This window comes from Amblyomma americanum, chromosome 6 (assembly GCF_052857255.1).
Source record: "Amblyomma americanum isolate KBUSLIRL-KWMA chromosome 6, ASM5285725v1, whole genome shotgun sequence".
Classification (NCBI taxonomy): Eukaryota; Metazoa; Arthropoda; class Arachnida; order Ixodida; family Ixodidae; genus Amblyomma; species Amblyomma americanum.
Genome location: NC_135502.1, coordinates 37,117,266 through 37,132,381, shown reverse-complemented (window position 1 = coordinate 37,132,381; position 15,116 = coordinate 37,117,266). Strand labels below are relative to the sequence as shown.

General features: G+C 47.0%; 1 protein-coding gene across 1 annotated transcript in view; it reads left to right on the top strand.

The window, feature by feature from the left end:
- Positions 1 to 8,425: 8,425 nt before the first annotated feature.
- LOC144094655 (alkylglycerol monooxygenase-like) overlaps positions 8,426 to 15,116 on the top strand; it is a 45,260-nt gene continuing 38,569 nt past the window's right edge. Inside the window, exon 1 of the mRNA XM_077628578.1 lies at positions 8,426 to 8,554. Within this exon, the coding sequence (XP_077484704.1) occupies positions 8,444 to 8,554 (111 nt within the window). The 5' untranslated portion in view covers positions 8,426 to 8,443. The remainder of the gene's footprint in view (positions 8,555 to 15,116) is intronic.

Below are 15,116 nucleotides of genomic sequence, written 5' to 3'. Positions count from 1 at the left end.
GTCCTCAGCTTGAATACGCATCATCAATTTGAGATCCCAGGCATGTCATCCTCATGCAGAGCCTTGAAGCAATACAGAATTGCACAGCCCGATTCAACTATCAAAGTACTGCCATTGTTACCAACATGAAAGCGTTCCTATAGTTCCCACTGTTGTACATCCGGCAGAGAAATATCTCGCCTGTGACTTTTTCATAAAATATTTTATCACAACTCATACTTGTTTCTTTGGGTAAAACCAACAACGTACATTTCATCTCGGGTTAACTACCGCCAAAAATTAAACATTCCACACTCCAGCACATTCAGCTATTCTTATTCCATCCTTCCCCAGACCCGCAAAGAATAGAATAGCTTACCTGCATCACCTACTAGCATGACTAGCACTGGCAAGTTGAAAACGGCTGTTGAATATTATATCTCATAAGCTGTAACGATCTACATCTTATGTGTAATTACTGCGCTCGTTGTGCATTGTATTCTTGTGTTCCTATTTCTACTTGCGCTAGTATGTAACATTTCTGGGACCATTATTTTTATATTGGTTATTTTTCGTGCTTTCCTCTTAATCTTTGCTTCAGATGCTTTCGTTATTTACGTTCTGAATCTTTGCGCATCGAAGAGAGCGGGCGTGGGCGCACAGGGGCCTGGACGCGGGTCTTCGTGTCGTCTGCTACACCGCAGGAGCTCTCAGTGCTTGCGTTGCTGTGAAGCGCACCAAACTCATTGCGTGCTTAACAAAGCCCGAGCGCGCCGCGGCGGCATTGAAGGAAAGCGCGCTTCACTCACCATAGTGCGTCTTTGGATGCGCGTACAACTGAGCGACTGCTCATCTCAGCCCCGCAAGCTGAGCTAAATGCACGTTTGTTTAAGGGCTGGATTGGCTTGGTTTATCTTAACGTCTGAAATCGACTCAGCTCAGGTTATGAGGGACGCCGTAGTAGAGGGCTCCGGACAATTTAGCCCACCCGGGGTTCTTGAAGTGCACTGGCATCGCACAGTACACGGGCCTCTAGAATTTCGCCCCCATCGAAATACGACCGCCGCGACCGAATCGAGCCCGCATCTCCCGGAGCAGCAGCCAAGTACCACAACCATCTAGCCACCGCGGTGGCTTAACGTCCTTTGGGGGTTGCACCTTTACCTTCGGCCCTCATTTCTGATCGATGGTTCTTTGCTTCGCCATGAAGGTGTGTTTCACGCAATAGCGTTAAGAGCCCCATATTTCAGAAAATCTGGCGTCGGTGTTGTGAAAGAAAAATCACGAGCATGCATCTGGCAAGTGGTAGCTGGCCGGGGTCATGGCAGGGCACTTAGTGGTCGGCGCTTTGTGTGACGTCGCGAGACCACATGACATGGCAGAGTTGGCAGGAGCTATTTACGGAGGATGATATGGCAATCTAATGCGGGACCCTTAGGCCCCGTGCCACGCCCGCTACCCTTAGGCCACGCAGGCACATTCGTACGGCTTGGTTGAAGCAGGGCTCTATATATGTGTCGGGCGGTCTTTCACAAAATGTGGTAAAAGCTTAAGACTGTATGGTAAGAAGTTTGTGTAAGCTAACAGAGGCAAAAATTAAGGTATTAGTGATATGATGCATTGAAATTGGTATTAACGAGATGTCATATTTTAGTACATCACGTTAATGGAGTTTCAGCCCACTCTCTGTCTCTCTCTGCCTCAGGCACCCATTGACGTTACCGCGTTCTTCATCTTATCATTTCGTTCTGGATTAGCTTCTCGCTGAGGTGCCAAGAAAAGTTTAAACAACGTACTGCTTTTCGTTCGTGAAAGAACTATGTGTGGTTATTCTGAATGTGGGCCCAGCTTCACTAAAGACTTGATTTGTATCCGACTTTGGTAAGAAAGGCTATTCATTTTTTTACTTCTATTCCCAGCGCCCCCACCCCCATCGCGGTGCCTCTGGCGTGAGATATCGCGTTAAGGTGAATGTCTATAACTCACCAGGAGACGGAGAGCCGCCTCCTCTCTCTATCTTCCTTCGGCATAAGCAACCTCTGAAGAAAGAGCTGCTGGAAGAAAAGCCTCAGTGGAAACCAGAAAACTGACGAAGGCGAGTGGGAACAGAAAAAAAAAAAAGAAATCTAGACACGTTATAAGGCGTTTCAGTGCTACGGTTAGGATCCTGTGATTGGCGGCACGTGATTCTGACTAAATACATAGTCTTTCAGCTTCGATTAATGATACAAGCAATTACCCGCATGCATAAGAAAAATTACGTGATGAAATAAACGCATTCTCATTTTTTTTCAAACTCATAACAAATGTTGATGATTTCTGTAAGTTCTGTAATGAAATTCGAAGTCGCATCACGCGATCCGCGAGCTCCTTCGCGATGGACTGATCACGTGACGACTGCGACAAAGAAAAGCGCGCTCGACGCTATCACTGCGCACACGACATCAACAGCTGCTTCTGTAAAGCATCCCACCCTTCATAGACAATGCACGCAAAATATAAATATTTGCTCTTTTACCCTCGTCACTTGCATAATGTGTCCAAATAATCAATGTCCGGCCGTGGCGGCTCCGTGTTTAAGGAGTCCGGCTACTGAATATGGAGACCTGAGTCTTATCGTGGCCGCGGCAGCCTCGTTTTAATGGAGGGGAAATGCAAGAGCCCCGTATGCTGAGCACCCCAGGTGGTCTAAACTATCCGGACCACTCTACTACGGCGTCCCGCATAGACTGTGTCGCTTTATGACGTTAAACTCTACAGGCCAAATCAAACCAGCACTAAGACAATAACATGCATTTAAATTTGTACGCGCAACCAACGAACCGCGCTGCAGTGAATGACGTGCGCTTTCCCGCAGTGCAGCCGCGGCGCGCTCGTGAGCTGAATTTCCCTCGAGGTACAAGTCGCACACAATGTGATATCTGACTTGAGAAACACACCTTGCGGTGAAACATGCGTCGTCGTCAGTCGTCTGCTCGGCAGAGTAGACGTGACTAATGGGTTTCTGGTCTTTAAATGTGCGCGTCAGTCTTCCTGAATATGATATATAAGGGGAAAAGCTACAAAGCTTACGTAAACAACTTGCGTCCCAAAATAGTGCAGTCAGTGGTTTACAGGGTAGTGATGCAGATTATGAAGGACAGACTGCAGGCATGGCCGGAGAACGAGTGGGTGCTCCAGCTACAAAATGGGTTCCGGAATCAAAGAAGGTTACGCAGTGTATAGAGATTGCTGAAAAAGAACACAGGGCCCTATGGTGGTTGATGTAAGTCCAGGAACATGTATAACTTACACGGACGCATCGGTCATGGAAAAAGGTGGAAGAAAGGCGACTACTATCCCTACACATTCTGAGGTAATCACATATCGGGAACACGTCTCGGACCATCCGGTCCCGCTTGTGATGGAGCTCTACGCTATTCGTGATGCGATGGAGCGTGTAAATTACAAAGCGTCTATAAGAGAAGCCCATGTCTACACGTACTGCTTAGCGGCTATTAAACAACTCAAAAGAATGGCGAAGACAATAAGCATCACTGTAGGAGATAGATGCTCTCAACATGAAAATAATGAAACGCATCCAGATACGTTGGGCACAAGAAGATACTCAAAGTGTTGACCAGAGGAAAGCAGACGTCCATACACACCAAGCCCCAATACGAATGCCTCCCCCACTAGCCTGCCTTTTGATCCCCGCTACGCTCTCCCCATCTTGTCGTCCACTGTAAGGAGAAGTACACGTGTCCTAATTTCCCCGTGCACTTACCTCCTCCCTCATCACTTAACAATACTAGAGAAGGGTAAGGGCTGGGGCGGCATTTACCCCGTCGGTGACGTGCCGACGGGGTTCCCACGAAGAGGCAGTGCCCAGCACATGCCCCGAATGTTCCACGCCGGACAATGAGATGGATCATCGCCACCCTTTGCAGACGTGGCCAGGAACGCAGGACCCAAGAAGACGACGATTACTGGAAGTCGGACTCACGGCTAGCAAGGAGGAACACCTGTCCTTGTAGCTAACCGAAAACACGAAGAGCAGGAGCCTGCTCAGGTCTCTGGAAAAGAACAGCCTCCACGACCTCCTTTAGCTTATTGACAGTCTCAGGACTGAGTGCAAGATTGTGAACTATCCGTGTGTGCCCCGTGTATCCTTCAAGTAACGGCCAACGGACATGTGCAAAAGTGATCATCTCTCTTTGTTCTCTCCCCTTTCTATCTCTCCCTCTATTCTCCTTCCCACGTGTAGGGTAGCATACTGGGTGCTGCCTAGTTAACCTCCCTGCCTTTCCGTCTTTCTCTCTCTCTCTCTTTTCATGCCACATGGCTAGTCTTCGAATTAAAAAAAATCTGGGTATCAAGGGACCCTACGACAGCGTTATTCAAGAGGATTCGTGAGATATGCTGGTCGCATTGAATGCGGAAGGCGGAGTAACTAATCTTTTATAAGATGTCTATGAATGTAATACCCCTGTCACACGGGCACTTTCGATCCTCATTGAGTCAATGCTCATCGAACTCAACGCAGATCAACGGTTGTCACACGGCCACTTTCAAGCGCAATCGAGCTCGATCCTGCTTGACTCGATGCCGATTCCTCAAGAGTGCTTGAGGTTCCAAGCACAATCGAAAGCACTCTCGCTCTCATGAAGCTATAAAAATAAACACAAGTTAACAAAACAAAACCACAATTGTTGTTGCTGTAATTGATTCAAATGTAAGACAGAACATTTTTCAGGTACTATGCCTGCTTATATGCAAAAATTTGAAAATAATCTCTACACCACGCTCTAAGATTCGCCGTCAGTGCAAACAAAGATGGAGTCCTCCTGCTCGTCGGCGCGGAAACTGGAGCGAGCGCGAGACAGCCGCTCTCATCGACTGCTGGCAGGACCGCCTAAATGATTTGCGGCGCCAGAAGAGAAACGCCGCAGTCTGTGCAGAAATCGCGGAGGCGTTGCGGACCCTCGGGTTCCATCGCACAGCAGCAGCCGTGGTGGCTCAGTGGTTAGGGCGCTCGACTACTGATCCGGAGTTCCCGGGTTCGAACCCGACCGCGGCGGCTGCGTTTTTGTGGAAGAAAAACGCTAAGGCGCCCGTGTGCTGTGCGATGTCAGTGCACGTTAAAGATCCCCACGGGGTCGAAATTTATTCCGGAGCCCTCCACTACGGCACCTCTTTCTTCCTTTCTTCTTTCACTCCCTCCTTTACCCTTCCCTTACGGGGCGCGGTTCAGGTGTCCAACGATATATGAGACAGATACTGCGCCATTTCCTTTCCCCAAAAACCAATTATTATTATTATTATTATTATTATTATTATTATTATTATTATTATTATTATTATTATTATTATTATTATTATTATTATTATTATTATTATTATTATTATTATTATTATTCAGCAGAGGTGCGCCACAAGTTTAGAAACCTGGCGCAGATACGCAGATGTACCGATTTGGCTACGGATTTGGCCGCCGCTGCCCCCGACTGCACACTGTTGCCGGACATCGCCATGTTATGACTGTTGGCGGAACATTTGGCGCCACCTAACACACACGAGGGAAACTTCTCAATGAGCATTGAAAATGCCCGTGTAGCACCGGGTGTTTCGAGCGTGCTCGAAAATCTCTATGCAGATCGAGTTCAATGAGGATCGAAAGTGCCCGTGTGACAGGGGTATTACAAAGTGCTTATAAAATTGAAAAAAAAATGTGTGAGAGCCTATACAGATACAGCGGGGGTTTAGTCAAGGGTGTACTCTGTCACAATTGTTCATGTTATACCTAGAAGGATTACGTACTAAACTAAACAGAAGCGGACTTGGCTTCCAACTTTCTTTTTCAAGCAAGGAGAATGGATTGAACAGTCATTACCAGGACGGATGCACAGCCCCAGTGAAAAGTATACAGACCAAGGGGTTCACCTTTAAGCTGTTTAGTGCGGCTTCCTAGCACATCTTTAAGTCCAAAGCTTGGGAGGGTTGAGGACGCGAAGCCGTTCTTCTTTAGAGAGTTTAAGGTCGCTGAGGATGCATAACGAGACACGCTGCAGTCCTCGCAAGCAAACCCTTTGGGCCGTATACTTTTGACGGGGACTGTACGCAGATGATACAGTGCTAATGGCTGACAACAAGGCAGATTGGCACAGCTTGATGGACATCTTCGACACAGAAAGAGATAGGTTAGGTGTGAGGTTTAGTAACGAAAAATTGGCAGTCATGACTTTTAATGACGAGGGCTGCGAGCTTAGAATACAGGAATTCACGCTAGAGGTAGTGTATTAGTACAAGTATCTTGCGGTGTGTATAAATAATGGCGCTGATTATCTAACGCAGCATGAAAAATATGTAACGTCTAAAGGTAGCAGGAAAGCATCTGTCACTGAAAATAGGGCATTGTAGAATTACAATAGGTAGGGTGTGGTAAGGGGGATCTGGAAAGTGGTGATAATGACTCTTAACTTTCGACAAAACAGTCTTGTGCATGAGAGCATATTTTCAAGCAAGGTTAGAAATCAAGCAGCACGGTGCAGGTAGGCTTGCTTTTGGACCACGTAGCCATACACCAAATCAGGGTGTACAAGGTGTCATGGGATGGGACCATTCGAGAGCAGACAAGCTAGCAGTAACAGAATTTCAAGAGCGATTGAGAGGAACGAGGGAAAGGCTGTCGGCTAGGAATGTTTTCAATTTCTTTTACATGAGGAATGCCAACACAAAATGGAGAAAGCGAACTTGAAAACTGAAAACCAAACATTTGTTGCACAGAAAGTTTAAGCAAAAAAATTCCAAAGAAAGTACGTGCAATGATTCTAGGGGAAGCTCTTTGTTTTTCGAGGAGAGGAGGGGAGTTTTGCGGACTAAGACATATAGAGTCAGGTACCACGAGATTGACACGTTGTGCGTTGCGTGCGGAGAGGAGGGGGAAACGGCTGAACACTTGATACTTTTCTGTAAAGAGCTTCACCATGCATTTGAAAATAATGAGGCTTATTAATTAAAGCATTAGCGTTTAAAGACTCTTCAGAAAAATATATTTAAAATGGGTAGAAATAACCATGCGAAGGTTGTCTGACTGGTGGCTAAAATCAAGGCAAGAGTGAAATTTTACGAGTCACGGCTTGACGGCTTGAGCTGCCACTCGATTTACAGGATTCAGCCTTCCGTCCATGCGTCCGTCCGTCCGTCCGTCCGTCCGTCCGTCCGTCCGTCCGTCCGTCCGTCCGTCCATCCATCCATCCATCCATCCATCCATCCATCCATCCATCCATCCATCCATCCATCCATCCATCCATTCGTCCATCCGTCCGTCCGTCCGTCCGTCCATCCATCCATCCATCCGTCCATCCGTCCATCTGTCCGTCCGTCCGCCCATCCATCCATCCATCCATCCATCCATCCATCCATCCATCCATCCATCCATCCATCCATCCGTCCGTCCGTCCGTCCGTCCGTCCGTCCATCCATCCATCCATCCATCCATCCATCCATCCATCCATCCATCCATCCATCCATCCATCCATCCATCCATCCATTGCATTCCATTAATTTCATGCAGCCATCGATCCGTCCGTCCGTCCGTCCGTTCATTAACCCGTCCATTCATCCAACACACACACACACACACACACACACACACACACACACACACACACACACACACACACACACACACACACACACACACACACACACACACACACACACACACACACACACACACACACACACACACACACACACACACACACACACACACACACACACACACACACACACACACACACACACACACACACACACACACACACACACACACACACACACACACACACACACGCACGCACGCACGCACGCACGCGCGCACGCGCGCGCACACGCACACGCACGCACGCACGCGCGCACACACAGCGCCACTCGGTGATGCTTTGCGATCATCATATAACTCAAGAACGAAGCGTCAAAAACCTGTCAAAGCGCTCGCTCACGCCAGTAGCGTCGACTAATGTTTATCACGTCTGCAGTTAATCTCTGGTTAATCACGTGTCGTGCTAGCGTCCAACTTTACAAGAGGTTAACCGCGCATTAACCGTGACGTCATGAATTTCGGTAGATGCAGTTGGCTCGAGGGCCTCCTTTGAAGGGCGTTTGCTGCTTAATTCTTGAGTTGCATCCGACCGACTATATGGTCAGTCACCTGTGTAAACACGGGTATTCAATTACTGCAACAGTTTTATAAGCCTTTAGCAGCTTGCGACGATCCAGCGGGCTGTTTCTACGCATCTGGCCGCATCACGTAGCTGCTTCCCGTAAGGCCAATGCCAGCTAGTTTCGAGATTCCGAAGACCGGCGGAAAAGAAGACGGAAGACGCCCTTGGCGATTGGCAGCGCCCCAAAGCGTAGTCCGCTCGCGATATAAAAAGAAGTGGCGCTTCGGCAAAGCACGGCAGTAGGAGCAGACGGCGCAATGGAGTTGGTGCGCGAGACTGTGAAAGGGTTCGGCCGCCTCATCTACATCGTTAGCCCAAATGAAACGTCTTTCGAGAGACTCGAGGAAGTTCCGGACTATATATCCCAGGTAAGCGCCAAAGCAGCGTTTTCCGCTCGTCTTAGCAAAAAACTATTAGGCGATCCTCCGTGGATGGTTTGAACGCGTTAGCGGCTAAACGTTCGTTTTATCCGAGGTCAACACGTTCGTTACGTCCGAGATCCAGACGCAGAATTTTGTTATATCAGAGGTGGCATACTTACGTTCGGTACATCTGAGGTGAGGTATCCAATTCACAGTGAGGTGAATTGGGAGAGGCCTTTTCCCTGCAATGGGCGCAGTCAGGATGATGATGAGGAGGAGGATGATGATAATAATAAAGCTCATTATATCCGAGGTTGGCACACAAAGGTCGCTGTACCTGAGCAGGCATACTGAGGTTCGTTGTATCTGAGTTAAAAGAAGAAAGTTCGTATAGGTAGTATAGTAATTTCGTTCGTAACCCGTTGGCAGGTTGCCACCTTTCACTGGATACTGACAGACTGCGCTCGCACCATTTCCGCTTGCAATCTTCGTTCTAATAATAGCGCATTAATAAGCGATCACAGAAAAAACAGCATCTAACCTCGCATACCGGGCCACGTGTGCCTTTGCCGTCGCATATTTACGCTGTACATGTCTCGGCCACGTACGGTTTTAACAGGCTGTTTTGCCTAGAGTGATACACGCGTAGGAGCCGGGCTGTTTATGGTCTTGTGGGGTTTAAAGTCCCAAAGCGACTCGGGTCATGAGGGACGCCGTATTGAATGACTCCGGATAATTTCAACCACCGGGGGTTCCTGAACATGGACTGACATTGTACAGAACACGGATCTGTGGATTTAGACTCCATCGAAGTGCGACCGCTAGGGCCGGGATCAAATCCGCGTCTTTCTGGTCAGTAATCGAGCCCAATAACCAATCAGCCACCATGGTGGCGGGAACCGGATTGTGCCGAGCTGTTTGCGAACAGCAGCTAAGCTACGATCAGTAAGTTTATTTCATGATACAGTCTAGCCCACTTATAACGGTCGCAGTTATATAACGCTCGCTTATCAGGAAAGAAGGTGCAGCTATATACCGTCAAGATATGTATCAGGTTAATTGGTTTGATCATAGAAGGTATGGATCATAGAAGGTATGTATAAGGAAGATATGTATCAGGGCTATGAAACTGTGTCGCAGATAAAACGAAACCGTGGCCGCACCACTCGCTTAAAACAAACGAGGAGGCGACTTACACTCGCTTGCCTGCGCACGCAGTCGAAAAGCGCGCGCTTCCAGCCGACGTGAATACCGAACAGCGTTTCCTAACCCCCGTGATCCCGCTGGAAAGACTGCCAATCCTCCCTCCAACCCCCCCCCCCCCCCCCCCTCCGAAGAAAAACAAGAACAAGAACAAATTGAAGCACGATCATGAAACCTGATGCCAGAAAGCTGCGAAAGCGGTTTGTTTTACCCTCGATGATTACTTTGCTGCTCTTACTCTTCACCGATACCTGACACTAATAATAATAATTGGTTTTTTGGTGGAAAGGAAATGGCGCAGTATCTGTCTCATATATCGTTGGACACCTGAACCGCGCCGTAAGGGAAGGGATAAGGGAGGGAGAGAAAGAAGAAAGGAAGAATAGGTGCCGTAGTGGAGGGCTCCGGAATAATTTCGACCACCTGGGGATCTTTAACGTGCACTGACATCGCACAGCACACGGGCGCCTTAGCGTTTTTCCTCCATAAAAACGCAGCCGCCGCGGTCGGGTTCGAACCCGGGAACTCCGGATCAGTAGTCGAGCGCCCTAACCACTGAGCCACCGCGGCGGGGCATACCTGACACTCGCGACATGATTTTTGTGGAGGGCGGAGGCGGATGGAGCTTCTGGAGAGAGGAGGTGAGTCTAGGGTGGCGGCATTTTCGCCGAGTGCGGCTGGCACAACTATCGCAGTAAAAGGCGGAACTGAAAATGCATTTAAGCGCCGGCTAAGCGCGTTCCGACGGGATACGAGGAGATAAATCAATGCGTCCGCGTGTGCCCTCCAGGCAAACCGCCTAAACGCCGCGATATGATCGTTTTTGTGGCGCCTGCGGATGCGTCCTCGTGACTCTGCGCACGTGCGCATGCGGGCATGGCGGGAAAGATGTGCTGTCAGTTTGCTGCTTGCGGCCGAGCCGGACGATTCCAGCGTTTTGATTGGCGTTCCTTGCACTGCTGCTTGTCTAATGGCGTGCGGCGGCATAGCCATATGGTGTAGCAAGACACGCATATATTTTGCAGTAAAAATAAACAGCATTCACTGTGGCAAAGTCAATACATCCGCTGCATCAACGCTGTGTAGCTGTAAGATTGTTCGTCGAAGATAAAACCGCGAACGGCTGCGATGGCCATGGATCTCGGCACGCCTGAACCTGACGTCCGCGAACGAATTCACGGCAACAAACATTGCAATGCAGCAGGCGAGCTTTAACATCTTAAACTGCGTCGTGGAAAACTAAGCATTTGTGCTATTTCTATACCCGAAAGTGATCGATAGAAGGCATCACAATGAGATCGCCAGCGACATCTAGTTCGATCGGTAGTATCAGCTATAGTAACATCCGCATGCAACCGTTCTCACAATGGTCTAGGATTTTTGCCTGCTAATAAATGAAGAGGGGCCCCATAAAAGTTTACGATGTCCGCAAATATAAAATAACGATTTCAGAACGACGACGCGACTCTTATTGCGAATTCTCAGGGCCAAGGAGACTTAACTGGAACAAGCTAGGTTAGCAGTACATATTCATAGCTATCGTCAGCAACTGCAATCGGGAAATTCAAATTGATTTCTCAAATAGATAAGATCGGGCACACCAAATTAGTTTGTACTGGTTATAAACAACTAGTTGTGCGCGCGTGCGCGTGTGTGTGCTATGCATGTATTTAAAATTAAGCATATTTTAGCGCATTGCCGTCAAGTATCAATCCAAACAGACATGAGAAAATTATCACTTTCCCAATAATTTGCAATCTATAAGATCAGTTGTAATTGCAGTGGTTCAGCATTTCTCAGAAGAGTGACAGTGAAAAAAATACTGATTTCTTTTTGTCATGTTTTTCAGTCTATTAGAAGTAGAGAAATAGAAATACCAGTGTTGCTACAAAGGGGCCAAGCCGTGCATAACTGAGCTAAAGTGCACGACTTTGTTCTGCACAGTGACAGCAGGCAACCAGGTTTATTTTAGCAGTCATTCCTGAGCTCATTTTAAAACGACAAGCTGGCATTTTGTCTGTGCAACTGCTAAACATACAAAAGCGCCCGTGTGGCTGAAAAACAATGTGGTTGTGTAGAAGGCCATATATGCCCTCCTCACTAATATAAACATAATAAAATGTGGGAGTCGGTGAATTGCCTTACAGGGAGAGGAACTGCAAGAGGCTTGTCCTTTTATATGTGTTCTGCTGCCGTCAAGGTACGAAAAACACTGCAGCTCTAATTTGACTCCATTCAGGACGACAGAACTGCATATGGAATTTAGTCACATTATAGGGAAGGAGGCACTCTTTTATGAAAACTGAAAATTCTAGCTCCGTAACAACTCTGGCTGCCCACTCCAGACGAGGATCAGGATGAAATGGCACACACACACTGACAAAACAAAGTTGCATGCGCAAGGAAACGCACTTAGCATTTTCACCGAATCACATTATGAACGTCTCTGCGTTGCTTTGCTTAACAAAGGATAGTAGACAAGCACAAAGGAAATGCTGGCACACATGAGCTCGTAATGCATGTTCAGCTATGCATTGCTCTAATTTAGCTGCACAGAGGTAGCTTGTGCACAGTATGAAAGTTAGCCAAAACGCAATCGTTGTGTAAATCTGCTTTGGTATTGTTTAAAGAAGATTATCAGGGAAGTTTTGAATGGACACATGCAGACTTGTCTTCTGCATATGCAGATGTGCATTTTGAATGGAATGCAGATAGGAATTGTATTGGTTTGTCGTGGTGAGTGAGTGAATAAGCGCTTTATTTGCCCAATTAACCTTAATATTTATTAAACCTAACTGTCCTAAATACTAAGACTTGAGGGGCAAGCTTTGAAATGCTGTGCTTGACGGCTCATCATTCATTGCATGGGTTTCTGCAGTGACCAATTTGAAGAACAAGATGTCGATAAGCATAGCTGGGTGAACGACCAGGTCGAAGGCCATTCCAGCCTTTCGGGGTATGGACAAAAATGGGTGTTGAAATGCAGTAGCATGAGCCATGACAAAACGGTGAAAGTGCGGCTGGTGTGGGAGGGACCTTGATTTGTAACAGATGATTCGGTTATGCGGTTGTACAGAGTAACGAAAACCTTCAGTTTCTAAACGAATCCCAGAACTTCAGCAGAGTTAGAATTTTATCATATATGGCATTAGAATACCCCAGCAGATGTTGTGCTGGAGTTTTCAAATCGAGTAACTTGGAAGGCGGTGCTCAGGAGATGTTGTGGTGTAAATATCCTACACTGAGGCTATGAAGATAGCGAAAAGTTACTGAAGGGAATGTTTGTATTTTTTTTCTTGAAAAATTCCCCTATGCGTTCCCTGGCTTCAGTGACTGTTAACTGGCTTTCTTCATATATGTGTCATCATGACCCCCTCAATTTCCTATCCTTGTCTGCTAAGTACAATGTTGGTGGTTGAACAAGGATTTGTATGCAAAGACCATGTTTGGTTGGGATATCAGTCGCTGATAATTTTAACAACTTCAATGTGAATATGGCTCTTTTCGTAAAGCTTTATGAGTAGGCATAATATAGTTATGCTGACAGTAAAAGTATTACTGCAGTCTTATTAACATCGGAGAATTGACCATTCTCGCGCACACAGATGGTTGTTATGGATGGCTGGAACGCTGGTATTGATCATAGGATGACAGACCTCAGTCATCAATGAAGACTTGTTAGACAATGCCCTGAAGGGAAGGCCATTATTGTATGCAAGAAAAGGGGAAGACAGGAGGACAATACCTTCGGTGGTCCTGATATTCCTAAAATAATGGCACGATGAGTAAGAGTTAGCATGGAACAAGTGGTGACAGCGGGCTAGGATTGTTTGGATCGAGTTCAGAATAGTAGGATCAAAGTTAAAACATGAGCACTTCGGCATTTTCTGCATAATGAATTTCATCGCGTGCGTTCTCCAAGGGATATAGCGTGAAGTGGATGTCACAAGTGGGGTATCGTAGGAATATTTTCAAAAACGATGCTGATTTGGAAGGAACACTTAAATAGGCCACAACAATCTAGCAGGGTGAGAGCACATAATATGCTTCAAGATTAGGAACACATGCTAGCGACAGAAATTGGCAAGAGCTGCTGAGTGCTGACTGGAAAGGCGGATGTAGGAGGGGTGAGAACCTATTTACACAATAAGCACTACATACCGGTTGTTTCACCTGAGATCCCCAATTTTTTAAAACAGACCTTTAGAGTTAGAAGAGCGATTTTTTCGGCATAACATTTTCAGCAGTGCAGCACATCAGAATAAAGCTAAGACACGCTAACTAGTAGGCTGGTTAACTGATATAGAATAGTTAACTTTTTAACTATTACTGTTAGTTTCATTATTCACCGAGAGGCGTGTAGCCCACCGCAAGCAATATACGTATCAGCTTTTAGAATTTACCCGCCGCGCTGGCAAGTGGTTAGGGCGCTCGACTACTGATCCGGAGTTCCCGGGTTCGAACCCGACAGCGGCGGCTGCGTTTTTATGGAGGAAAAACGCTAAGGCGCCCGTGTGCTGTGCGATGTCAGTGCACATTAAAGATCCCCAGGTGGTCGAAATTATTCCGGAGCCCTCCACTACGGCACCTCCTTCTTCCTTTCCTCTTTCACTCCCTCCCTTATCCCTTCCCTTACGGCGCGGTTCAGGTGTCCAACGATATATGAGACAGATACTGCGCCATTTCATTTACCCCCAAAACCAATTATTATTATTATTTAGAATTTCGAAAACGCAGTTACCCTCCGCGCTGTGGTCCAACAAAATTTGCCGGCACCGCGCCAAAATACATTCTTTGTCAGAACGCTTGAAAGCAATGCAACCCCTCCAGTGCACGTAATTCGTCGAAATAGAGCCGTCCGCATGACTGCCGGGTTCGTTATAAGTGGGCTCGAATGTATCTAAAAAAATTGACGTCAAGGGCGCTCATATATCTGTGACCGCACCAGGATGGTCTTGCAAGCTTCGCAAGCGTGAATGCAGAGCTGAAAAACGGGGTTCAGAAACGAAAAGTTGTGTGATAATTCAAGGGGCAGTGCCTTCCTTTTTGAGACCATATCAGGTTGAAATAGAACTAAGCAATATAAAAGCAAGCATTAATGAAGGAAATGATATTTGTGCAGCCTGCGGAAGTACATTAAACACGATCTGATAGCCTGCATAGCCAGGGAAGACGCGGCCAACCTTCCTGATAATAATAATAATAATAATTGGTTTTTGGGGAAAGGAAATGGCGCAGTATCTGTCTCATATATCTTTGGACACCTGAACCGCGCCGTAAGGGAAGGGATAAAGGAGGGAGTGAAAGAAAGGAAGAAGAGGTGCCGTAGTGGAGGGCTCCGAAATAATTTCGACCACCTGGGGAT